This window comes from Diadema antillarum, unplaced genomic scaffold (genome assembly GCF_040938485.1).
Source record: "Diadema antillarum isolate AM-2024a unplaced genomic scaffold, OU_Dant_1.0 seq00000298_RagTag, whole genome shotgun sequence".
Taxonomy (NCBI): domain Eukaryota; kingdom Metazoa; phylum Echinodermata; class Echinoidea; order Diadematoida; family Diadematidae; genus Diadema; species Diadema antillarum.
Window position 1 is genome coordinate 609,307 of NW_027271321.1, and position 27,592 is coordinate 636,898.

Genomic DNA, 27,592 nt, shown 5'->3' on the forward strand with positions numbered 1-27,592 from the left:
TGACAATAATTATTCTTGGTCCTCATCTGTGGAGTGATCTGTACGCTATATTTCTGAAATGTTTGAAACCTCGTGAGTGACTGATCGATCAACATGTTGCATTTATCAAATGAACCTTACAATTATTTCACATGCAAAATTGACATATATTTTTTCTTTCTTTCTTCTACACATGGGCAGATTGATTGATAAAAGGTAGATGGGGTAATATACTGCCTCTTTCATAGAATTCATGCCCTACATTTCCTCAATGTAATATATATATCATGATCATATTCATACTGCATTCAATATGATACAGTGTATTCCGACAGGAAGAACTACCGCATTACTATATGAGTCGTACTTCAAGATTTTAAAAGAGATCTGCCAAAATTGATACCTCAAATACATCATATTTCACCAATCACAGGTTAGACAAAAAAGTGGCATCACAAAGAAATCAAAGCCTCTCCACTTAAAGGCATATTGCTATATAGAGGAGTAACACGAAGAGGGACTTTTCTTCAACACTGAGGGGCAAATTTCAAAGCATCGCAGGGAGGTGTCATAAATATAGGAAAATACTTACAAATATGCACAATTTAATTTCGACTACTTCCTTTTTATGCATGAAAAGGACATGCCCCTCAAGTGTTAGTGCAGTATTTATATACCATTGTTTCTATATGCTGACAGACTTATTGCCAATTAAGAGAAAAAAAAAATCTCATGGAGCCCTATGTACAGTCATTAAATCCTCTGGTTTCTTATTGGTGTTTACTTCTTTGGTGAATTTGTTCATTATTTCATGAGTAGCCAAATCACATCCATCAAACAGCCATATTTAACAACTGGCAGCTTGTTTACAAATTTTGAGTGATAAATGTGTCAAGCCCAGTTCAATGGTAACGATAGAAACATACAATAATTTTCAGGAATGAAAAAAAATAAGAAAAAAATAAAATGATACCATAAGGTCATCAGAATTCCTCCATGAAGATAAGCAAAAAATGTCATGTAGCTTTCCTCATAAATTACATGGATTGTCATTGCCTATACATACAGTGTACTCCCGCTGTAATGAACACATTTGTAACAAATTCTCATTTTGACAAAGTACACATTCATGCCCCCAAATAATGATCAGTATACTTCTACCACCTTTACTGTTCTGCTATAATGAAATTTTGATACAACAAAAGAAAACTGGCAGTCCCAAGGACTTTGTAATAACAGGAGTTGCCTGTACCAAAGATAACTACACGGCCTCAGCCAGTGATGTACATTTAGGTGGTCCATTGCTTTTACTAGGCTTTACTTCCCATCTCACTAGCAATGCTGCATTTGGCATGTTATATTTCGTGCAATCACTACTTTCGCGAAGTTTGTGAGTCAGCTGGTATGCATCAAATTAATAACACACACACACACACACACACACAAAAATGCCTCCCATAACACAAAGGCATTGCATTATCATCTCTAAGGTTAGAAATCATTATCCATCTTCTGACAAGGGAGACATCCACTCTAAATGCAGAAATTATTGCAGTACATTATTTTTTTGCATTTATTTCGTGCAACTTTTGACTAGCACGAATTCTAAAACCAGCAGAAAATATTTTCACATTCTTCTGTGCACATTTTGAATGGATTGACAGTTGTGCGCAGCACAAATTCAAGATCAGTGCGAAAATTAATCACGTGAAAGTATCAAATTTTAGTGTATTCTGTCACAATATTTCGGACAGCCAATTCAACCATGCACACAATAATGTCTTACACTTCAGGTCAGTGAAGGTCAGATAAGCAAAGACTGCTGCACACACACACACAGACTCAAATACAAATACACACAGAGACACACATGACTGAGAGAAACAAGTGAGAAATAGCTACCACTTTGTGGAACGCTTCACTCCCTCTATAGGCGATTGAGCTTAGCAAATTGTATCAACCAGGCACATAGTACATACGGCACAACCAGGTTAAAAAACATACACTCAGAGAAGACGAAACAAATTTCATAAGATGTCAATCTACTCACAATGTGGCACCAAACTGATACTGCTGGTCATGAAAACCTTTCCACAACCTGGTTGGGGAAAACAAATCCTGCATCTTGTACGCTCAAAAAGGAGACACGGATTGACAAACCACTGACTGAAAGGAAGGCCCATTAGAAACTCTCATAGAGTTATGGGTCAAAGGTCCTAAGTCATGTTTGACCTTCCGCACACCAGGACACTCTTGATGGACGTCGCATGATGACAGGCGGAGCGAGTGCGGGTGAAACGGGTCGGACCTGTGAGTTGCTATGTCAGCACAAGAGTTGCGTCGCTGGGGGTGGGTAGGGGATATGTGCCCCCCTTTCCAACCTCGCAAAAGTTCTCACATTCTCCTGTTGCCCCCATGGTGCATGTGTTGCTGCTGCCGTCGGAACTTGAGCCGCAGCATGTCCAGCTCAGACCGGCATCTCTTGTGCATTTCTAGTAGACTCTCCTACAAACAGCAACAAAACAAACAAACAAACAAAAGTCTGTAAATACAAACAAACAGACAAACACAAGTTTGTACATGGCAACTTGAGGCCCCAGGGCACTACTCTTTCACTCCAATTGTATCCTCTTTGATCAGGCAAACGAATGAACATCCTGCGATTAGAACCTGAGAGAATCAATTTCTCTTCTCTTTGGCTTTGAAGCTGGGTTTCTTTCACTAAGACATTTTTCCAGAATATAGAGAACACAAATATGACATTGAAGTGACATAGAAATTGAAATTGTGATGTGTGATAACTGTATAATCTTTTTATTGACTAGATACTTTGTATCCAGTTTGGGTAGATTTTAGGTAATTTATGCAACACAAAGACAATTAAAAATAGGGGGTGGGGCTTTGACAGTCTCTGGTCAGGATATGAAGAGATATTCATTTCGTTTTTCTTTCTCTTAAAGGTACTGTTTACCATTGGGGGCAGTGATTTACAACATGTTCGAGATATCACATTTGCTGCAAAGAAATGCGTAAGTCAGTTGTATCACAAAACATCCTACAATGTAAAAATTTTGCAATAAATCCTAAAATATAAGGAGAAATCACTACTTTTCTCAATAAACCTTAACTGTAGACAGTTTAGTCTAGGACCATTTTTATTGTAACTAATGTTCACATCTTGTATATGTAACAATACTTAACATTAATTCTACTGATTCAAATTTCTATGTTGGTTGTTTCTATCCCTAACTCACATTTTAGAAGCTGGATTTTTGTTTCATCTGCAAATGGTAAATTATGCTATCAAGGGCACCTCCTGCAGAGATAGGGAGTCTTGGAGCTGCACTTACCTTCTCTCCCTGAAGAGTGTTGAACTCTTCCAGTAGTCTGAAGCTGGCTTGTTTGTCCTTCCAGTCCTGGTCAAGCGCTTCTGCCAGCTCTTTCCTGCAACCACACAAAAGGCAAATTCGTGTCTTCAAAAAGAGATTCCTTGGAAACCTATCAAGCACTCACTCATTCAATCACTTTAATACTCACTCACTCATTTATTCACTCACTCACTCATTTACTCAATCAATTACTCAGTCACTCATTCACTTACTACCACACTGAATACTCATTTACTCACTCAAACAATCCGTCACTCATTTTACTCACTCAGTAACTCACTGAATCACTCATTTACTTACTCAATCATTCAGTCACTAACTCAGTCACTAACTCACTCAATCACTCACTCACTCATTTAATAATCAATCACTCAGTCACTCACTCACTCATTCCCAAACTCAATCACTCATGCATTCACTCATTCACTCACACAATCAATAAATCAATCAATCCATCCATCAATCCATCATCAAACAATCAATCAAATAATCAATTAATCAATCATGTATTACTAAAATCAGGCTTAGACTGCACTTAATGTTGTAATTCATACAAAGAATGATAACTGTGCAATTTGACTTCTGCAAATACCTATCAAAATAGAAATAAAGAAAAAATGAATTGTTCAGGAGTTTATCTGAACAAGTGCCTAACACAAAAGTGACTTGCTAAGCGTGATTATACTTCAGGGTTAAAGTTCAGGAATAAAGCTTTTCATGCTCTGCTTTTTGTTTCCCTTTCTTTTTGTCACTACAAGAACAATTAAGTTCATGCAAACAAATTTACTTCATATATATCACAAACCAAGAAGAATTGATGAACACATTTTTAAAAAAATCTTCAGTAATTTTGGCTAACAATATCAATTGGTTCCACAGGAAACAAAAGATGCAACAAGGCATTACAGCTTACGATAATTTCAGACCTTAAACCAACTAAATACTCACTTGCGTGTATGTAGGAGAGCCAATTCTGTTTGTACTCTAAGGTAATCCTTGGCCATCTAAAGGGCGAAAAGACAAAAAAAAAAATATCAAAACAAGGCCAAATCCATAGTATCCTCCAAACTCTGTTCGGGGGATACAATAACACCGTTTCTAGCATAGCAATGATACCTTATCAATAATAATACCACAGTCTTTAATCTGAATGAATAACTGTGCACATTTTAGACCATTCATGCATTTTAAATCTAAAGAAAAAATTGTAGGCTTATGTAACCATATCTATCCACCCCCTAAAAAAAGAAGAACATATATAATATTATACATTATCTAATCATTGAACATGCTAACATTTGGATCTCCAAGTTGAATAAAAATTCAACAAACCGCAAAGAACTTGAAATTACATCTCATTCATTGGACATCACTTCTTACGCTAACATGTATGGCACCAAATCTTTGGTTGGGTCCCAATGAAATGATTGATTCAAGTGCCTTGCAGCCGCAGTCTGTGATAAGGCATCAATAATCAAGGAAGGTTTGGTTCTAAGGGATCACTGTGGTGATGTGAATAATAAGGCACTCAGACTTTTGTGGGGAATGACCTCCTGCGTGCATCATTCACTTTATCGACCTTGAGTCACAAGTATCAAAGGTTTAACTGGCAATGCCATTCGTGATAACAATGGCGGGGCCGTAAGAGATAAAGAGAACTCAAACACTGAAGATGCTAGCCCAGGTAAGTGAATCCTTATCACAGCCACAATTCATCTGCTGTAAATAATTCTGCATTCGCCCAAAATGACCAAATATTAACATGGAATTTGCAAACAAAGACTTCATCTCATCTTCCCCTGGTACAGTCCCTTTTGCATTATCATTAGAAGTTTGTCTTCTATAGTTGGTGCGTTTGATTAGTAAAATCCTGATGTTAGTCTTCATACTTACCCTCATGTGCTCATCAAAAATTTCCACTGATTCCTTTGAATTTGGATTTGGTGGAAGAGGCTAGAAGTAAATTAAATAAAAGTAAAGAAAGAAAATCAATTCTGTACTTAAGTGAAAAAATACAAGGAACAAATATGCTTACCCATTAATGTCAAATAACCTTTTGCATGTGAAGTGAATGCAAATGTTATCACACAAAACCTATAATAACTGACAATATACCTCCACACCACATTTGAATGATAATCCAGGGTGCAACAACCAAGTCCTTACATTCATAATGATAAACATACTTGGAACTGTCTTTCAGGTCTAGGCAACCTTTGACCCTGTAACAGAAGCATCCATGAGGGCAATCCCACCAAAGGACTGTTTTACCAGTGGCATGCCTCTACACAAAATTGGAAAAGATTTTCAGTCAATGACATAGCCTGTAGAGCACACCCAAGCACACCTTCCAGAATTTACCTTGTTGCCTATTGGAATTCCTTGGGCGATATCACAAATAGGCAGCTAATTCTACCCAAGATACACCTTAATGGCCAATTTGAATGAAATCTACTTACGAACATGGTAACTAAAGCACACACAAGAAATGCTTAAACACTACCACTGCTTCAGCCATTTGGGCAGCTAAACAAGAAAGAAAGGATTTTTCTTTTTCTTCGTTTGATTGTTTGTTTTAAGTTGGCAGTAAACATAATCAAGAAGACCAAAATGTCAAGAGTAATATGTCTGCACTAACCTGTAAGTGATGATCAAGAGTACTGTATGCCATTGATATGTCAGTGTCTTCACCTGCATAAGGGAGGGGGGAGGAACAACATCAATTTATTTAAGACAAAGAATAGTGGCTGCTGTGAGTTATAATACACACCTCTGGTTATACAAGTTATTTGCATGTCAATTCAATCCACTGAAATATGTAAAAAGAGAAATATTACATATGTCAGCTTCAATATCATTCATTGCCTCACACAATGGTAAATGTACAGCTGTGAGGAGCTTTTACACATTGTTCTGTGAGAAATATTCACACTGATTTCAAAAGCTGAAGTCATATGAACACTCTTTACCAATGACCTCTTATGATTTGTTTTGTATATCTTCTATCAAACTAAATTTAGAGTTGCAACATTATGATTATGACAAAGCTGATCAAAAAATCAACTTCAGCAACTGTGTAGACAGGAAGCTTATTCACCACTGGACGTAATAAAGGTGTGATACTTCGTTCAGCAGAGAATGCTTTCTCACACTTCTTTTTCTTGGAAGATTAATTACTGTATACATTGACAGATTTTAAGTATTGTCATGGGATATCTTTAATGTGATGTAGGGAGCGGAGAATAATGTGTGCATACTTTTTACTCGACTGCTGGATGCCCTTTGGTCTAATGACTGGCTGCGGTCGAAGCGTCCCTGGCCAGACCCGCTGCTGCTCGAGACCGATGACCCGCCCTGGCCCATGCGGCTCTCCAGCACTGCATGTTGGGAAGTGAAATCTTGTTGGTGGGGTTGAAGCGCGGAGAAGTCCGGCCGCAGCTCGCTGGAGCTGTGCCGGTGGAACTGGGAGGGTGAGGTGGAGGTGAGGGAAGGGGATTGGAACTCGCCAAACGAGGCCGGTCTGGGGCGCGGTGCGTCCAGGACGCTGAGGTCACTGGGTACGGAGACGGAATGGTGAGGAGGGCGGAGGTTGGGAGAGGGAGAGGTCTGCTGCACCACGTCGGCAGCGGAGTGGCTGTGAGTGGGATGATGTGTGACGGGGGAGGTGGTGGTGACCGGGGCGGGGCTTTTCGTCAGTCGGGACGGGGAAGCCGGAATGATCACGGTTTGTGGGGGTGTGGCTTGTGTGGGTTTGGTTGGGAGGGGAGGCAGGCCAGTCATATCAAGGATCTGCCCATAGGAATTAGAGCGACGGTGTGTCTGGGTGGGAAGTTCTGCGAAGAATACGCATATTAGCCACACAGAGAACAAGCAACACACGACAGGGAAAAGAAAACAAAGGGAAACAAAGAGACATACTTTTAACATGCAACATCCTCAACAGCAAACACTTGCAAATAATGCACACATACTGTACATGACAGGGTGTATAAAATGATAACACATCTCAAAGAAAAGGGGAAATGCAATTTGGTTCTCATGACTATCCACAGTTGGTTGGTTAACATTTAGCAGCCCACAGAGATAAACAATCATAATCTCATAAATACTTCAAAAGCACTACTGTCATTTTGTCTTCTTGTTTTAGTTTGATAATATCCATCCAATGAAACTGCATACACAAGTACATGAATAACTCTTTGCATTCTTTGATTTCAGTTCTACGGCCTCAGGTGGGATTCACATTGGTTTTCACACTACATTCAACTTTCAGCTGACTTCAGTAAAAATGGAAAAATCATGCAAACAACAATAGAAGAGTAATCAGAATTGCAAAGAAAGAAGTGGAATTTTAAAGTTGACATAATATTCACAGAATATGTATGCTTCACAATACTCTCCTAGATGTTTGTTTGTACACAAAAATATCATTACTGAAATCATGCTTCTAATCAGTGATTGCGCAACTACAAGCACTTTTCCCTCAAGAGTATTAATCATCAGATTATTTCATGACCACAATGACCTGAAGTAGGAATAAGTCTTTACAGATTCTTTTTATGTCATGTACAAACATAAATATGTGTTTTATGAAGATTATGTGTGAGAGAGAGAAATATGAGGTGATGACATCATCACACACTATGCCAATTGGAGAACGTGGCTGCAACTAATATCACTCATTTTATCTCCAATTTTGATAAAACCTCCAACATATTGTTCAACTTTTATAATTTGCTCCATTCTATACAGCCAAGTTGAACAAGGTGTGAATTTGCACTTCAAAGTTCGATGAAAAAAGTTTGGGGCTCTATGCTTGTCAACCAACTTCACTCCATCAACTCTCTGTGCATTTGACATTTGTCACAAACCTTACAAGTCACTACAGGTGAACACACAAGCAACTGAAAAACTTATATTGTCAAACTGATGATAGCCTCTGAAATCTGACACTTCAAAATAAATATTAAGGCAAAAATTAAGGTTGAGAACTAGATATTTGATTGCAGAAATTACGACTGCAACAATGCTGATATCGTATCTTACAAATGTCAAGCAACCGAAACGGATTTCAAATGAAAAGAGTAAGAAAAAAAAATAAAGACATAACGTTGTGTTTGAGGGCAAATTTAACCCCCAGAAGAAATCCTTTCATCTGAATCAAATAAAATTTACATCATTCAAATATCAAGATAAGATAACAGTTATTAAGTTTAACAGTTCATAAGTTAGGATGATCCGATTTTAACAAGTTATGTATCACTTTAAGGCTTAGAACTCAATCTCTGAAACTCTGTAGATATGTGACAGTTTTGGCCTACTTTTTGTGGGTTTTGAGCTGGCCAGTCACACAGTGTTGTTGTTCTTATTTTTTGTTTTTAAACACAGGAATCAGGCATTGCTGATTGGTGTTCTTTGATAAGAAGTCTTGACTGAAATATATGGTGTATACTTTGTATTCATAATCCAAACCTATTATAAACGAGTGACATTCCGTCCAAGACAATTTCAGTATGTTCAAAGAATAAACTGGGAACTTTCACACATATGTTAACACACACTGTTTGAAGCTCCCATGCATTCAAAACACAAATAGGTTGTATGGTAAACACTCTTCACAGAACACACTAACTGCTAATTAATATAACAGCAGGGTAAATCCATGCATGCCTTTCACTCTGATTCCATCACACACTTGAACATAAATGATGCCCTAAATGATATGCAGGGGCACAGACAAAAACAACAGTAATTGCCATACAGTTACATGCATTGTAGATGGTAAAGACCAATAGGATGGAGACTCATATCATCATTGCTCAACTGCAGCAAAGTGTATTATTTTCCCGATAATCGTTGGGAAAGAGATGACTGAAAATCGTACTGCTACAAGTCATATTCCAACTCTTTATCACTAAATAGGGAACATAAATATGATTTTGAAATAAATAGTAATAGCAGCAATAAGACTAATAATGATTTAATTATGAAAACTATAACTAATATTGTTTTATCATTCTCATCCTTATCAGTATCACAAAAGTAACCATTATTATAACTTTCATTATTCTTATCATTGCTATTATTTTTTATCATTATTATTAAAATCATTATCATTATCATTATTATTGCTGCTACTATTACTTTCACCATTATCAATGATTATTATTGTCATTACTGTCATTGTTGGCATTACTATAACTTTTGAGTTACGATAATAATAAAGAAAATATACAATTTTGCCCAAATTGAATTGAATTCTTATACAATGTAACTCTCCATTTCAATGTGCCTGTGAAAGAGCATACTGTATAATCTTTGATCAAAAATGTTACTTTGTGCTTCTTTCTTTCTTTCTGGCTATCAGCTCCGACTTTTTCACAAACCGAATCTCATCTTACACTTTCTGATTCTGGGAAACCTTTGAAGCAGGAAAGATCCTTTGCAGCATCAGATAGGAAGTTAGCAGACAAGACAATCAGTTTTCATCATATTTGAACTCTAGTTGTATTGCATCTAATAACAGTGTATTACTTAATTTCACTAATAATTACATTTCAAATGGTAAACGAATCCAAATCAATCGTTCTGAGGAGAGAAAAGAACTACATCATGCGTAGTAGCCAATGACCTCGAATCCTTAATGAAATATTAAAATATTAATGACAAAAAATGGATTTCCTTCATAATCATACAGGAACATGATCAATGCACAAAAGAAATTATATTGATGAATCTATGTTTCTTATATTTGGACAGTAGAACAACAGCAACATCAACAACAAAAAAGGTGGACTAGTGAAATGTATCTACCCCATCTGTAGGATGAAGCTACAAATACACTATAATGAACTTCCATTGCACAGGCACCCAATATGAGCAACTGACCACAGGGCTGCTAACAGTTATACATTAACATCAGGGAGATTTCCAACAAGCCGTCAAGGAAATAATTAGTGAGTTATAACCATTTAAATGCCAAATGTAATCACATATGACATAAAGGAATAAATATTTTTCAGGGATACTTTTGCAGAATCAAGGATGCCTGGCAGCTCTATCATCATATATCTTTTCCTTGTAAAGTAAGACAAATGTAGGTTTGCATGTTTTTTTTTGTATGTTCCTTAGTCTCTAGATGTGTGCAGTCAATGATTTTTAAACTAGGGCTACCTAAAGTGAATATGGGCCACAATTGTGGACCCAGGAACTTCCCCCAGTGAGGGCAGGACTCCTGGTCCCCACAATGCTTACTTGCGCTATTGTCCTCATCAACCCTCAGTTCTAGGTCCATGGAGTGCCTCTTCTTTTGCTCCTTGCCCAGCTCCAGGTTGCTCGGGATCTCTTCGAAGGCCAGCGGAGTCTCCACCTGCACACGAGGTTGGATTGAACCACTGTGAATACTTTGGGGCACCACCCAACACTGACTTATGTGTTTTAACTCTTTATGTGCCATGTTGTAACCCCCTGTGTGCCACATTACTCTGAGACAGCAATGTAGTCATGCTTTGGGAAAACGTTCTGTTTTTCAAATCAATGTTACTTTCACAGATTTTTGTTACCCTGGACATGTAATGAGCAAAGTTGTAGAGAAAATACCAAGTTGTGCTTGGATGCAAATTGTATGACAAGTCTATGATTGTTTTTTTTTTTCTTTTTCAAATGACCAGTAGCTACATTACTGTAGAGGCATGACTTTTGCACACAAAAAAAGTAACAGAAACTCAGAATTTACTCGCACATCCAGGAGAGAACATAGTCATTCACCACATAAAATGCAAGCTACGTACATGTGACCATTTGACCATTTGAGCAGAACATGCAAACTTGGCATGCCGTCGACTGAGTCAAGCGTGTGAACGTGGCTCATAAAGAATTAATTGATTCATCTACACCTCTCAATCATGAAGGGGGGGGGGGATGGAAGAGATCATCCTTCAGTGGGTGCATAAGGCAAGGTATGGTGAGGATTTTCATTTATAGATCCATCTTATCAAACCATATTTCCTGAAATTTTGTCAGCACCTGTATTTCATGCATATCATCTCTTTTGTGTCTACATTTATACATGATTTCTATTTGTATTATTTGCACAATTTCTTGAAACATAGAGTAACATAATGAAGTGGATACTACTGTAGCGTCAAGGAAAAAATAAAACTACAATATGGTTCTATTTAAATCAAAACTTATTATGTATGCACTTTCCTTCAGCAATGATGGAAATCTTCATAGCAACAAAGTGCCAGATAACTAGGTACCACGGAATGTAGGTGTGAACGTCTCACTTGTAGCCTATGAAATGACAGAGGGCGTACGACCATCAAAGACTCAAACTAATTTACATTTTGTACTTCCTGAGGGCCATTGCTCACACTGGTACTGGAGTGAATGACTGTGTCACTGATAGTGCTCCCTCTAGAGTCCATGGATCGGTTGCTGGCTAGACTCATGTCGGCCGTCTGATCTGCCAGCTTGTCCACCAAGGCGTTGCTACCGGCTCCACCCTCTGTTCAGGGGACGATTTTACATGGAAACATCACTTACCATTTATAATCTTAATGAATGGTACTGTCTTTGTATCACTCTGAGTCAAATTTCTGTTGCCCTTTCTGTTTTGTTTTGTTTTCATTTTCATAATTATCTACACTGATTTTGTCTCAAAAAGGGGGAAGAGAATGTCACACTTATCATTCAAAAACCCATTGGTGTGTGAATACCATGAAGTGGGAATGGCCCAGATAAGATATATTCGAGAATCAACACGAAGAATCATGTACAGCTTTGCCACCAATCTCTATATAAGTATGCGCACACAGCAAAAAATCTCAACAGTCAACTGTTATCAATGAGCGTATGCTTAAATGATGCACGCCATTGCTGACGGGCATTATTCATTGTTTTTGAATGCACTCCTGTGGGCAGCAAATTTCATCAGGCCACTTTATACAAATCCCCATATTTCTAGTAAACTGTATTCGTGATTGACAGTGAAATGCTGACACATATCAAAATATCCTTTTTCACATACAGCTACTCCCATTATAACAAACACAGTGGTAACAAATTTCCAATTATAATTCAGGTCCCAAAATTATTATCTACATTTTATATTCAGTGTATACTTAATTTGTTCAGCTTTACTGAAATTGCAGTGCAACAAAAGAAACCTGCTGAAACTGAGGACCTCACCATAATGGGAGTTTCCAGTACTGATAGAGAGTTCTCATTAGTGCATTACCTTCTTCTGTAACTTGTGGGTAGATAAGGGGTTGATCTGCTCCTTTAAAGAACTGCCGTATGAAAAGAAGACAAATTGTTTTTATTCATAACTTTGCGAGAATGACACACAGCCAAAGAGTATACATGATGAGATATTGAGTGAGGAACAGTGTACATTTGCACCTTCGTCTGAATGCCTCTTGAATGCACTTGGCATCTTCTGAATTCTTTTTGACCTATTGAGACATTATTCTTGCATTTCAGGCCAGGTGAAATCGACATCAGTGTTGTTTGACCATCGAGTTGCAGCTGTCTGAGGATATCATTTTTGGCTACACTTGATCCACATGAAATACATTCAAAACTGTGTAGAGATTTTTGTGTAGAGAGTGAACAAATTTTGAGCACGGCTTTATAGCAAGTTGGCCATATGCGAGAAATCACAAAATGGTGTACTACAATGTAAAACTTAAGTAGGATCCTTGGTGTAAGATGCAATGAAAATCAAACAATGTACCAAAAATTGGTTGGGTCAAAAAATTTTGAGTACCAAACATATGGTGGAAAAAAAGGCAGGCAAAGGTCACCTGAAACTTTTTCTTTATTGATTACAAACTGGGAACAAGGATAAGATATTTGAAGTGAACAACACTGGTTTTTGAAAACTAAGAAAGAAATTAAACAAAACTGCTAGCTTCACAAACTTGATTTACTGCAAAGCAGAAAAAGTGAAGGATGCAAAACCTGTTACTGTAAAAGTGGATATTTTCGCGCGACTAATTTTTCGCGCTTGGCCGGGTCAGAAGAGTTTCGCATGTTTTTGATTCCGCAGAATCAAGACATCATGCACAGGAACATATGGCATGCAAAAATATTTATGTGCTTTTATTTTCGCGCTAGTTTCTGGTTGCACGAAATGTGCGAAAATTTCAACACCGCGAAAATTTCCACTTTTACAGTTAATTAGACACTGCAATAAGCTTAAACTTGCCGACGTACAACCAAACAGTATCTCATGCATGCTCATTCCAGATATTAACATTATATCTTCCATTCATCCAGATACTGCTGCTCATATGCAAACACATACCTGTCCAGTGATGTCTAAAGCCCGCCGCACACTATAAGACAGACTTTGGATCCAAAATAAATCACAATAGCATCAGAATAAACATGCTTGTTATTTCAGATCCAAAGTCTGTCACTTGTATAGTCGTGAGTCCTATACTGTAGTGTCCAGTGAGTCTAAACAAACCTGCATCAGATGTGACATTATTCTGACAACTTCGTGCATAGACGGCCTCTGCTGCGCTTCTTTTGACCAGCACCTGTGGCAAAATTAGAAGGGATTTTGTATCACTGAGCAAAGTTTGTGCTGACGGAAAGATGAAAATATTCCCTCATGACCCCACACATTTAACTCTTCACTGAAGAAATCAGTAAAAAAAGAAAAAGCACAGAAATAGATGACCATGCTGGCAAAGCGTATCTATAATATCTAGAGTCCATCAGCGACAGGACTTTCTATTCTTTCCTTCACTCCTAAAGGCACTTGAAATCATATTGGAGTGGTAAAAATATTAACATTTTTTTTTTTCAAGTGATGCCCATTGGATTTTATACATTTATATGCGTGACGGCACAAACTGTAAAGTTTGCTTGTGGCACCATTGCTCAAGGGGCACAAATTGTTAATAAGACAACTTTGAATGATAATAAGACAGTGAAAAAACAATTACACAAAGATGGCGTGACCCTAGGATGCATCATTCTCAACTCTGACATGGACATTGCATACATGCCAAGTAGCAAATTGTTTAAGATTAAAATAGTGTTTTACATAAATAAGCTAGCAAGAACATTTATGTGCCATTGCCATTACTGTTGTCTAAGACAACCATCGTACCATAGCTTAAACAGAATACTCACAAATCTGATGGATAAAACTAGAAATGTCGCTAAGGCGACTGCTATGCCTCCGCCATAATGCATGATTCTCCTAATAGGTCTATAGTACATGTGGACAATGCATAATTACATTTTCACAATATTGGCAAAATATTGAAATTACATGTTTGTCACAAATGTGTTGAATGTTCACCTTCCTTTACCTAGGTTTAATTAGATGAATAGGAGAGCATGTATTTGGGGATTGACCCATTCATAAGTGTATGAATACTGTAATTTTCAAGGTATGGAGAAAAAGTGTAATTTCTGTATTGAAAAGTACACTGTTACCATTTTCTTTTGGCCTTTGACCCTAAAATTCATAGGATAATCACTGTCAGGCAGAACATGCATAAATATGTAGTAAGTTTCAAGATAACTTGAGCCACTTCTGAGATATGGAGGAAAAAGTTAGTTCAGCACTTTCCCTTGATCTTTGACCTTTTGACCTTTGAGGCAAACCCCCCCCCCCCCCCCAAAAAAAAAAAAAAAAAAAAAAAGAGAAAAAGAAACTTTCCGGATAATCTAGGTTATACATGTATACACCAAGTGTAAAAAAAAATTGCTGGCATTACATAAATATGAGGGAAATAGTAACAATTTGAAGTGTTGCACTTGACCTTTGACCCGTGACCTTTGACCCTATGAACCCTAGATTCTCTAGATAATAACTGCCAGTCAGTACATGTTTATATACTATGTTCCATGAAGATACCTTGAACAATTTCCAAGGTACGGAGAAAAAAGCAAAGTTTTAATATTTTAACTTGACCTTTTGACCTTTGACCTTTGAACTCATGACCTAAAACTTTCACCAGAGAATCTTAATTGGGTAATACATGCATACACTAAGTTTCAAGAAAATATCTTCAGGCATTGCATAGATATGGCGGAAATAGTGAAATTTTATGTATTTGACCTTGACCTTTTGACCTTTGACCTTGACCATGTGCACCCAAAAGTTGATAGGCACAACTTCACCCCCTAATACACATACATGCCAAGTTTCATTAGGATACCTTAAAAGGTTTTGATAGTTACCCTGTCCACAAAATTTATTACGGACGGACGAAGGACGGACGGACGGACGGACGGACGGACGGAAGGACGGACGGACGGACGGACGGACGGACGGAAGGACGGACGGACGGACGGACAACCCGAAAACATAATGCCTCCGGCACCACTTCGTGGCGGAGGCATAAAAAAATCAGTACTGTGTAGCAAACAAGCTGAATGAGGCTAACGTCTACAAGATACCTACAAATGTCATCAATTATTCATTTACTTCATTTCATAGCACACTGTGGTATGTAATGTAACACCATAAAATTTATCTGAAAGCCTGCTCAACATACAAATTACACAACAAAATTGATGCAAGGTTGAAATCTTCCACCTTCCCTGCTATAAGAACTCTGTATGTGTGCACGGAGTCCTGTATCCATAAAATCACTTCTTACCTGGTCATTAATTTTTCTAACGGCTTTGGTATATTTCGTATTAGTGGTGGCCTTCGACCTACAGAGAAAAACAGAACAGAAAAAAAGAAGAAAAGGTACAAAGAATGAGAAAAACAAAAAAAGGAAATTGCATGAAAATGGTAGACCATAATATCCCAAGCAAGTTAAGAATGTGAAGTAGATTCACTATACATTGTAGAAAGCACTCTGTTCTATGGCAAGAGTACAATCTTAGGACAGCTTCGTCTTGTTTTCATATTTCTCTTAAACGCATTAGATATGAACACAACCAAGCTCGAAAGAGCAATTTAAAGATCATATGCAGAATCTCATTAATAACGGAATAAATGCATGAAAATTTACATGCAAGATCCATACAGATTAGAACCTTAAAATCAGGGACTTAAAGATATTTGTTGAAAAAAATATTGGAATGAGAAGTATCTAAACATAAAGACAAGTGTATGAAAAGAATAAAAATATGTGGATTGTTACTTGATTTCAAAATTTGGATTTCATTAAACAAAATCTATTTGACATTCTGCTGGGATGTCACAACAATCCTACCAATTACTTGACAGTGATATCTGTGGGCATACTTTATCTGTCCTGTATACATGATCAAGGTATACTTGCAACATCCTTGTTGTTGTTGGGGTTTTTGTTTTGTTTTTGTTTTTGTTCTACACAGGGATGAGTTGAAGGGGTACTCAGGACATCCCTATTAAATGGCACAGAAAGATTCACTGGAATTTTATCAGCATGGAATGCTGCCCCCCTCACCATTGTGCACGGCCCACATGATGCGGAAGGCCGGGCCACCGATGTCATCGAATGGCTTCCTCCTGGAGATGACCTCCCAGAGTATTACACCCCAGCTGAACACATCGCACTTCTCGCTGTACAGACTCCCTATAAGGGGCGCAAAAGTACAGGGGGAAAAGAGATTCAAGCCAACTGATCATGAATATGCCATTATGCACAGAGGATATGTATCTTAATATTTGCATAATATAACTGGCCATGTATCCATTTGTTAAATGATGCTGCACTGTTTGAACATGGAACACAGATTTGAGAAACTGATTAAAAATCTATGCATTAATTTTTGCACTTTTTTCACTCACTTCTAAAAAAAAATGTATTTCTTCTGATACTGTATAAGCCATACATCTAGAGTTTATTTTTTTTACATATTGGGACTTCCCAATAACTTCACAAGTGGTAAAAGTCGAGATCATGGAGTAGAGTAACGAATAGAGAAACGTACCCTTACATGTCAAATTCCTGCTGGGATCAGAGTTAATATTTTTGCAAGTTGTTAAATTCTCGAATAACACTCGACTTGCACACTTTGCCAACAATTTTTTTAAAAACCCACAGAATATATGGTGTATACAGTACTATAAGGTTTCATTTGATGTACTGTATTATTATCATCTCCCAGCATATTCTTGGATATTTTTCTTTATCACTAGAATTGCAGCAGTGTACAACATGCATATATGATATAAGATAATCTACAAAGCTCAAGAGTTATGCAGTGTTAGTTGCAGTCACAACCAATACATTTGCAGCATGACAGTTTTTGCCTCACGAGGCTACTAGGACTTGAGCTGGCAACACTCACCCTCAAACACCTCTGGTGCCATCCAGGCGGCACTGCCCTTATTGTTTGTCATGTAGGTTTGAAAATCACAAGCAGTACCGAAGTCACAGATCTTCAAAACAGTCCCACCTGCCATTAACAAGAGGCTGGGAGAAGAAGAAAAACATAGCATCACAATGATGTAGAAAAGTTAGTATTCATTTTCATACATTTCAATAGGTGCTGTTGAAAAACTTAAAATAAAACCTACATATTCATTGACGCAGTTGATTAACATTATGATTCTGACACAACAGTGTCTATTGCTTTGCATTTACACCAAGGATGATTTGATGAGTGTGACTTTAAAGGTACTGTTTACCTTTGGGAGCAGTGATTTAAAAGATGTTTGAGTTTAAATATCACATTTTTAAACTATTTTGAAGCACTACAGTTGGGCTTTTGTTTCATCTGCAAATGGTACATAATGCCTTTAATTCATGGCTGGGAGCATCACATTTATTCTGAGCAAGACAAAATAATCTGCACACTGATGATAATTTTGATTCTAGACATATATAACATAGACATCAGTGTCCACATGATTTCATGAATTACAGTTTAAACATAGACAGATTAAAACACAAACTAACATGTGTATGTACACACACCCATGCACACATAGCCATCCCACACAGACACATCAGTTGGTCCTACGGTGTACGTAACCTACACAGGCACAGATGTGCTGCAATAAAAATACATACGCTCAAACTTACAATAGGTACTCATGGGAGTACTCTGCTGCTTTCTCCCATAGACAAATACTCCCACCATGTCATTTTTTTTCCCCCACAGTGCTTGACTGAATAAAGCGAAACATAAGATGGAACCCCCACCATGTACAGTACCTCTTGCTCATCCACACCCACACACCCACATCCATCCCACAGACACATACACACATCTAACTTAGTGTGTATGCACAAACAGACAAGTTTAAAAATAAATGCATCATACACACACATTCACACGTCTGAACTACACTACACATGTTATCTGCCTACTTTGCTGGCTTGAGATCCCTGTGGATGAGTTTCTTTGGCTTCATGCAGTGGAGGTAGTCGACGCCCCGTGCACACTGGAGGGCCCAACTCATGGCATGAGCTGCCTTGTAGATAGGTTGAGGGGTGGTGCTGTGCAGCACATTGTACAGTGAGCCTCCCTCTGCGTACTCCATCACCAGGCAGACAGGTTGTGTGGTGGAAGCGCCATACAGTTTAACAATGTTTGGGTGGTCAACCCTGGACAGTTGACGAACCTGAGAGTGCAGGGGAGGATCTAGTTCATAATTCAAATTCAAATTCAAATTCACTTCAGATTTTATTATCACTCATCACAAAGTCTGAAGACTAACATACCCAAATTCAAGTGCATTCCTCAAAAGGCATATTACAAGGTGTACGTATATCATACACTGATACATTGTGAATCAGTTTTCGAAAGTGATTTTGCATTATCAATGTTTCCTGATTTGTATAACATGGTATCAAAAAGAAAATGGATACTGAAAGGCACATGGACATGATGCAAGGACTACGCAACTGTTTAATGGCCTGACACTTAAAATTGTCTCAGTACAGTACTATCCTATGCAATACACATCATTTTTCAGTTACATTTCTTGTGCTATTTCTTATCGCAAAACCTGGGACACAAATCATGTTTGTACATGAATGCAAGTACTGTCATATCTTCCACCGTTGTTCTTCTTCTACATACACATGTGTATGGCTAATCCCCATTCCTTACTGGAACCTGGTATATCACATTCCCAGAACGTCAACTCAAATCTATACGAAAACCTGGTATACCATGTTCCCAAAATGTATTTTGACGTTTGCTGACCCTATTTGTATTCCCTTATAGTGTACTGTATAACAAAGAGTTTGCGAGCCCATCAGCTAATGCTCTATTCATAATCTCATGTCTGATCAATATTTCCCATTTGTCGATGGCACATGCATTTGACCGTTAAAAGGGAAAACATGTACTGCTTGACTGTCACACAGGGGGATTACCAACCTATCTGTTCTTTGTTGACCAGCAAAAAGAATCTTGTTTGGGGGATTTAAAGGTTTGTGGAAGAAACAGGCTAAAAAGAGGGTAAATTGTACATGGAAGGGAATTGTACCTCAACTCTGAAGGCTTTGATTTCCTCCTCTGACTCGATCATCTTCACAGCAACATTCATGCCCCTCCATTTTGCCTTGCTGACCACTCCAAAGGCACCTTTTCCAACAACCTGGTGATGCAGAGAGGCAATCATGTGATAATACCAAATCAGCACTTGACTTTACATTATTAAGTACCAAGGGCACACTTTCCCACTGCCACATATGTTGTAATTATGAGTGAAGCTTTAGTTGCAGAATTTTACAGGAATATTAATAACAGAAAAACAAAGTGTATCTTTTCAAATCTCAGAATTCTCAAAATGTATTATTTCTCTCCTGTAAGTGACAAGGTAACATGGGTACACAGGAAAAAACAATGGACACATTTCCAATGTGCAACACAACGAATCATAATCTTCAAATTTGTCCTGTTTTGTTTATGAAACAAATGAAAGATAAAACGCAGCAAACAAAGCATTCAAATGATTGCAATGTGGCACATGGACACATGTGTATTGTATGTGGAAGTGCTCTTTTGAAATCTAAACTCCGTCCTATTGTTTTTAAATGATCTATGTATAGAGTGGCTGATTTGTATCACTGCATGCCTGTACATACTCGGAATGTATCTTCAGTTAGACTAAGCATGGGTACTGACTAACTGGCATTACATCTTGCACAGTAGGCCCTACATTATAAATTCAGTTTCAATTTCCCAAACCTGTCCTTCTATCCAACAGTACATTATTGTAGATTAAACTGAAACTTTGTGCAGTAAAAAGTAAAAGAAAGCCTTGCAACAGGGCTTATCACATACAGTTGTATGAATATTAAACAACAACAACAACAACACAGAGATACTTCATTATCAGAACTTACGAGCAACCAAAATTAAAAAATAAATTATGTGAATTGAGTGAAAGCAGCAACGGTACATAGAATATAATGTATCATGTACAAGTTTAAGGTAAATCACACATTATATGTAATTGATTCAAAAGTTATTCAACTTTTTAAAGTATTGGTGTCCTCATCACTGGATGAGAAGACAGCCAGGGTGTCCTCCTGCCATACATGGGAAGTTTTGCATTTGTTATTTTTTTTAAATAAAAAATGATCTGGTGCACATTTTTCTGTCATCTCACGATCTGCATGTGCGTAATTCACTATGTACAAATGTACATAGTTCATGGAGGCGTGGGAAGAGTGTGGAAAGGGGCATTGCCCTTCAACACATGGAAGCTTTAGCATCTCCAATATATATCAAAATCGAAATTCTACAATTTGGTGCACACTTTGGTGAATTTTCCCCAATATTTAAATAAAAAGTAAGAAAATTAGTATTTAGGGGCAGTGTGAACGGCTAAATCATACAGCTTGTATGTATCACCTTTTGATCCATATGCGCGTCTTCACTGTGTCAGTACTAAGTTAATGGAAGTGGATCGAATGGGAGGGTGACTGTGGGAAGGGATGTCCCCTCCCTAAAGAGGGAGCTTTTGCATAATTGTTAAAATTGAAATTCCACTATCGGGCTCCATTTCATAAAAGATGTTAGGATAGCAAATCAGGAAGCTGGATTCTTGTTACCATGACAATTGCCACTCTAGGAAGAGTTGCTATCATATCAACTTTTTATGAGATGGAGCCCTGGCGCACATTTTGGTGGATTATGATTTTAAAAAAATAAATAAATCACAAATTTATAATATTTTGAACAGTCCCACAAATCTATAAAAAAATGGTAACAAAATAGAAAAACAAGAAGAAGCTTATCAAGCTTTGAAAATTATGGTAAGACAATCCCCCCACACCCATTGCTGCCTATGTTGCGCACACATTGCCTTATAATGATCAAAATACCGCATGGAATCTCCCAATAAGAATTTGGGACTTACAGCAAACTGCAAATTTGATTACGTCAACACACTCTGATTCCACTGATAACTGACTGTCCTTCTTACAAATTTACTGGAAGTCTCATCACCTTGCATCAACTACTTGAATGGGTGGATGGCAAATACCTTTTCATTACCTCGAATCACCTACTACCCAATGTGTTTGTAGGTCTAAATTTACAGAGGAAAAATCTAAGGCATTGCCCACATCACCGTGAATTGTTAAACAGTACAGTACAGTACAGGGGTATCTCTCTGACATCCGTGTTCTGTAAACTCCTGGAGCTGCTCATAAAACCACACATAGAGGAGACTCTTCGCAGATCGAACGTGCCAGATGAACTGCAAAGTGGATTCCAGGAAGACCACTCATGTATGCTACTGGCAAGCACTCTTAACATCGTCATTGAGAGTAACTCACTCAACAAGATGCAAACCTTTGTGGCCTACCTAGATGCAGCAAAGGCCTTCGATACTGTATGGCACAATGGCCTGCTACTAAAGCTCTTCAAAGCAGGTGTGCATGGAAGCCTCTGGCTACTCGTGAGGAATCTGTACGAAGGCCTGATGGCCAAGGTCTGGTGGAACGGCAGAACAAGCAAATCCTTTCATGTGAGGCAAGGAGTCAGACAAGGCAGAATCCTATTCCCTCTGCTCTACCTGGTGTATATCAATGGTCTCATCACAAGACTTCACGACTCTGGGCTCGGCTCATCTGTACATTCTATCTACACTGGTATACTGGTTCTGGCAGATGACGTTGCGCTTGTCAGCAGAGGAGCTGAATAGCAAGCTCCAGATAGTGTATGAATACTCCACTAAGTGGAGATACACTATCAATGCTGCCAAGAGTGCCGTCATCATCACTGGACCAGGACCTCAGACAACACACATGTGGCAGCTTGGACCAGATACCATACCACAGGTAGACAAGCACCCCCACCTTGGTATTATCCATTCTACCGGTAACCATGACCCCAGTCCTAAGATGATATCCATGGCCAACAAGACCCTGTACGCACTTACAGGAATAGGCACCTTCCGCATGGGACTCACACCAACTGTCATAGCTTCCCTATGGGAGCGCTTCTGCCTACCACGTACATTGTATGACCTACGGATCGGAAGTAATGTACCTCACAAAGGCAGCCATGAATCGCCTAGACAAGGCCCAGGAGACCTTATTCAAAACCCTGTTAGGACTTCCTCGTTCCACAGCCAACGAATCTGTGCACATATTGACCAGGCTTCCCAATGTTTCTGACAAAATTGCCATACTCCGGCTCAGGCTGCTCGGGAAGATGATCACACTAACACCCAACAGGGTCGAGTACCGTCTGTTCCAGCACATGCTGTGCCATCACCCAGGCTCCAAAACAACCAAAGCCTTCAAGACCCTTCTTCAACAGTACAACCTTCCACCCTTAGAAGATATCATGTACATGCCCACCACTTTCCAGCAGTGGAAAAAGATCACCAATGCGGCAGTCCTGGGTCACAGAGAAAACAAATCCAAAGAGGCAATGGCCACCAAGTCCACACTTTACCTCCTCAGTTCCGTGGACCCCGCTCAGGTATCTACCCTCCTCCCCGCCAGACTGGACTCGCATTCTCTTCGACGGGCAGTACCAGTTAAATGTCAGCTGCTTTGTGGAGTCTATCCCACTAACACCCGTCTAACTCTGGTTGGGAAGCTACAGAACACTAGATGCCCCTGTCAGATGCCCAAAGATGAGACCATCACTCATCTCCTTGGGGAGTGCGAGCTGTACGCCAAGGAGAGGAAGATCTATATCTCTCACCTACCAGAAAGATTGCGGAAATTGCTCTCCCAGACGCCCCAAGATAAGCAAGCCACATTCACTGCCAGCCTAATACTGACCGGAACAAGGACCCCAATATTTCCCAGGAAGAAGCTGCAATTCTGCACATCTACTCCCTTCGCTTCCTAGCTGCTATGCATGTGATCCGCTCATCCATGACATTATAACCTCCTCATACTTGCTGCTTAAAGGGACTGTACAGTACTGGTTGAGGTGGGGGTTCATGTTTTGAACATTCCTAAGTGAGGTAATGAAAAGCCTCTTATGAAATATGAAAGAGCATGTAATTCTTAGAAGGATTTAACGTTTATTTGATGAAAATTGATTTTCAAATGGCTGAGATATCCAAAAAAATGATAATAATAAAAGGCGACATGCCACAACTTTATTAGGATCTCTTTGTTTTACCTTGTTTTTGGATATCTCAGCCATTTCAAAACCGATTTTCATAGAATAAACTTTTGATACCCCTTAGAACTGCATGCTCTTTGACATGTCATAGAGTGGTTTCTGAATATCTCGCAAAACGTTAAAAGCTAAATCCTCACCTCGACCAGAAGTGTACACACCCTTTAATATGTTGCTTCATTTTGTCTTCCTCATCTCTCCTGCTCTTTGCTGTTATCTATTGTGTTAACTCTTGTCTGCTGTCTCCGGCTTGACCCATGACCACATTAGTACATTGCAGCCATTGTATTACTAAATTTCTGTGAATCTAACGCAGTTCTCCAGGACTGGAGGAAGTCAACAAAAGAAGAAGAAGTAAATTTAAAAACATGCTCAATGATATACAAGCAGCTTGCTATACTGTTCCAAAATAAAAATTTAACCAAAATGAAAGCAAAACTAAAAATCAAACCTCACTTGAAGTCTGCCTGCCACCCCTTCCCACAATTAAATATGAATGTGTAATAGTTACTGACTTCTACAGTTCATTCTAGAACTAAATTCATCCTCATTCATTTGTAATTCATATATGCTGGTTCACACTGTTTCTAAACAATACACATCAATTCAACACTCAACAAACAGTAAATTTTAACGCAATTCCGCGCAAGCTGAACATCATTCAACCACAACGGCGTCCAAAATTTGACCACCTACTACAGTCCTGTACAGGTGTACATGTAGAAACCTGATATGGGCGGCTTGCTTTTGATTCAATTTAATTAAATTATGCTTTTTATACGCAAGGTCAAACCTTGGTGCATCCGCACCATGGTGCGGATGGCGACTTAATATCCCATTACCACCTATGTATGTGATTTACTGACTATAATTTTCTTTAGACTCTAGACTCTAGATATTCACAATATTGTTCTAAATTAGAATTTAGATTTAGACCGTAGAGATTCTACTCTAGATGTATCTACTTTAAATGTACATGTTTGCAAGCCTTATGGCTTCAATTTTTACCAATAAAAAAAGGACGTGTAGACCGCCTAGTTTATTGATGTGTGTTGAGAGTTGGGGTTCTGCCTCTCTTGTCTTGGACCGCCCTACGCCTAAATTTACGGATCACTCACTCATCAAGTCTGAAAGCTTAACTTTCTATGCATAATTACGAGATTCGGCGGGTCAGTCAAATTGCGAGTTTAGGTAGAGGTTTAAATGCGCAGATGCTAAATAAACCATACCCAGGCAGGCAGTGCAGCACTGCAACGCAGCAATGCAAGTCAATCAGCTAAGTCACTACTCTGTAGGGGCAAGCATGGTATTACCGGACGCATGGTATTACCGGACACGCACATTTTTGCGTACTAATGACATTCTATACGCGTGAGACTTCGTAGATTAGCCTCGCAGAACTTTGTGTGGACCGAAATCGCAAAAATGCCATGTAAAAATGTAAAAACACGAAAAAAATTCACATTTTACCTCAAATTTATGGTTGAGTGACCCGCACCTCTTCATAGTTAATTTTATGCATGTTTTTATCACATTTCACGACTGAAATTCTATGAAATCCCACTCATATACAGGAAAAATGCTGAAGATTCCAATAGAACCAAAAGTTCACTGATCAATATCGGAAATTTGTAGCTATCGTCCTCAAACGCGAACGATGCAGAATAGTTGTGCCCTAAGGCAGTTCGGGAAACCCACTCACAAGGGGGGCCCCTCCTTATAAGTAACCCGTCCCCCTTATAAGTAACCCCGTCCCCCTTATAAGTAACCCCCGGGGCACCCCTTATAAGGAGTCTCCACGCTTTTTTGCAATGGCAACGCGAAAATGAAAGGACTGCGGCAATTCGCTTGATTATGTCCATAAAGCTTCACAAGTTTCCTAGTTACTCACGAAATTTGAGCCAAATCGGTTTGAGGCATCATATCTAAAATCATGGATTTAAATGCGATGTCAAACGACCCATGCGAATGCTGAAATGCGAGCGATTACTGGCGTGAGTGTCGCCAGGCGCGGCGGCGCGGCAAATGCTTGAGTGCAGACGTGGCGACTGATGTTTGACATCGCATTTAAATCCATGATTTTAGATATGATGCCTCAAACCGATTTTGCTCAAATTTCGTGAGTAACTAGGAAACTTGTGAAGCTTTATGGACATAATCAAGCGAATTGCCGCAGTCCTTTCATTTTCGCGTTGCATTGCAAAAAAGCGTGGAGACTCCTTATAAGGGGTGCCCCGGGGGTTACTTATAAGGGGGACGGGGTTGGATAAGGGGGACGGGTTACTTATAAGGAGGGGCCCCCCTTGTGAGTGGGTTTCCCGAACTGAAGGGGCCCACAACTCATCACCCGCGCGTGCAGCTCCCATAGACAAAGCACGTAAACTAGAAGTATAGAGTCTAACCAGTTGTCGATTTCTCACAAGGTTTTATTGCGTGAACTGTTCGAAATGTGCAAGACAGACATTTTACCGTAAAATACGAAATTTGAGCCTCATTTGCCGATTTTTTTCTTTGTCATCCGCTCGGTGAGAATGTGTACGGTGATTTGTGGGATGAATTGTGATTCTGGTGCAAGGACTTGGTGCGAAAGGCCTCGATTATTCGATTACGAAAATCGCGTCCGGTAATACAATGCGATTTTGCACCGCGCAAAAAACAAATATTTTTAGAGGGGTATTTTGAAGCATATTTTCTAAAAAACTGGAACGAAGAATCGACATGGGTTGGCTGAATTCGTAATTTCCAGGAGTCTGTGAATAAGTGGTGTTATTTTTAGCCGAAATTTCATCCACTGAGTACGGAATTCAAAGCCACGATAAAAAGCGTCCGGTAAATGGATGTCACCCTACTCAAGATCATCATTCACTCAGAAAAAACTTTGAACACTACATGATTTGTATTATTAGGGACTAAAGAGTTCCTAGTCCCTCACACCCTCGACATACCTTTTCAAATTCTATTTGATTGAAATCGACTTCTTCGGTGAAACTAATCTGGGATTCCAAGCGAGCCATTCTTCATCGTTACTTCTCAGGTGTGCATATGTCCTGAAAATCAGCTGAAACCACACATTTACGATATTTACTGGATCATTCGTCACATCTGGAAGGAATGGGGGAGTCCCGTAAACATTCGTCTAGATATATTTTGCGTTAACTCCCAATTTTCCTAATTTTCCTTTTTTTACCAATATAATTTGTATGCAATAAATATTTAGTGCAAAAATATATTTTTGTAATTTGCTTAATAATTTTGTTTTAAAACATATCTTTAATTGATTAATTAATTAAACTTACTCGTTCCTTCAAATTGACAATAAACATCTGTCAATATATCGCAAAGCATGCTGGGACTCAAATTCCTATGTTCGTAAATTTCGGGATAGAGTGAGCTCGTGACTCACACCAAATTCAGGTGAGTATCTACATTTTCGTAGAATTATTTTGACATATCGTAGAACTGTAGTGGTAACTTCGGTTTTCGTTTGTTCTCTCTGCATTTTATATACTCAAGTTAGTCTGAACTACAACGAAATATTAATGTTAACTCGGTGGCCAGCGCTGTGTTTCCATGCCCACCGACGACGCTTTCTTGGGATTCCCTGTATCTATAGCTCGTGCACGCAAAGTGGGGGAAGCTGAGCCAGCGCAACCGGCCTCGAGCTCGGCGAACTTGTGCTGCTGCGGCGGTGTGCCCGC

General features: G+C 38.9%; 1 protein-coding gene across 1 annotated transcript; it reads right to left on the reverse strand.

The window, feature by feature from the left end:
• Window positions 1–629: 629 nt before the first annotated feature.
• On the reverse strand, window positions 630–27,003 carry LOC139730214 (mitogen-activated protein kinase kinase kinase 7-like). The gene is made up of 16 exons (XM_071641112.1): window positions 26,840–27,003; window positions 19,783–19,893; window positions 18,656–18,909; window positions 17,631–17,755; window positions 16,784–16,912; window positions 16,001–16,058; window positions 13,846–13,918; window positions 12,610–12,661; window positions 11,714–11,877; window positions 10,623–10,737; window positions 6,626–7,201; window positions 6,007–6,059; window positions 5,262–5,321; window positions 4,317–4,372; window positions 3,330–3,423; window positions 630–2,484 (listed from the first exon to the last, which is right to left on the reverse strand). Exons 1-16 carry the CDS (start codon window positions 26,906–26,908, stop codon window positions 2,374–2,376), a joined length of 2,100 nt encoding a protein of 699 aa, XP_071497213.1. The 5' UTR covers window positions 26,909–27,003; the 3' UTR covers window positions 630–2,373.
• Between the last annotated feature and the right edge of the window lie 589 nt (window positions 27,004–27,592).

Bases quoted from the DNA above. Each gene is read 5' to 3' on its own strand.
- LOC139730214 (XM_071641112.1), bottom strand. From the start codon at position 26,908: ATGGCTCGCTTGGAATCCCAGATTAGTTTCACCGAAGAAGTCGATTTC. The intron at 7,202-10,622 runs GTAAGCATTGTG...TATTCTTCGCAG, and splicing joins TGATGAGGACAATAGCGCAA to AACTTCCCACCCAGACACAC. The intron at 4,373-5,261 runs GTAAGTATGAAG...TTCGCCCTTTAG, and splicing joins TTTTTGATGAGCACATGAGG to ATGGCCAAGGATTACCTTAG.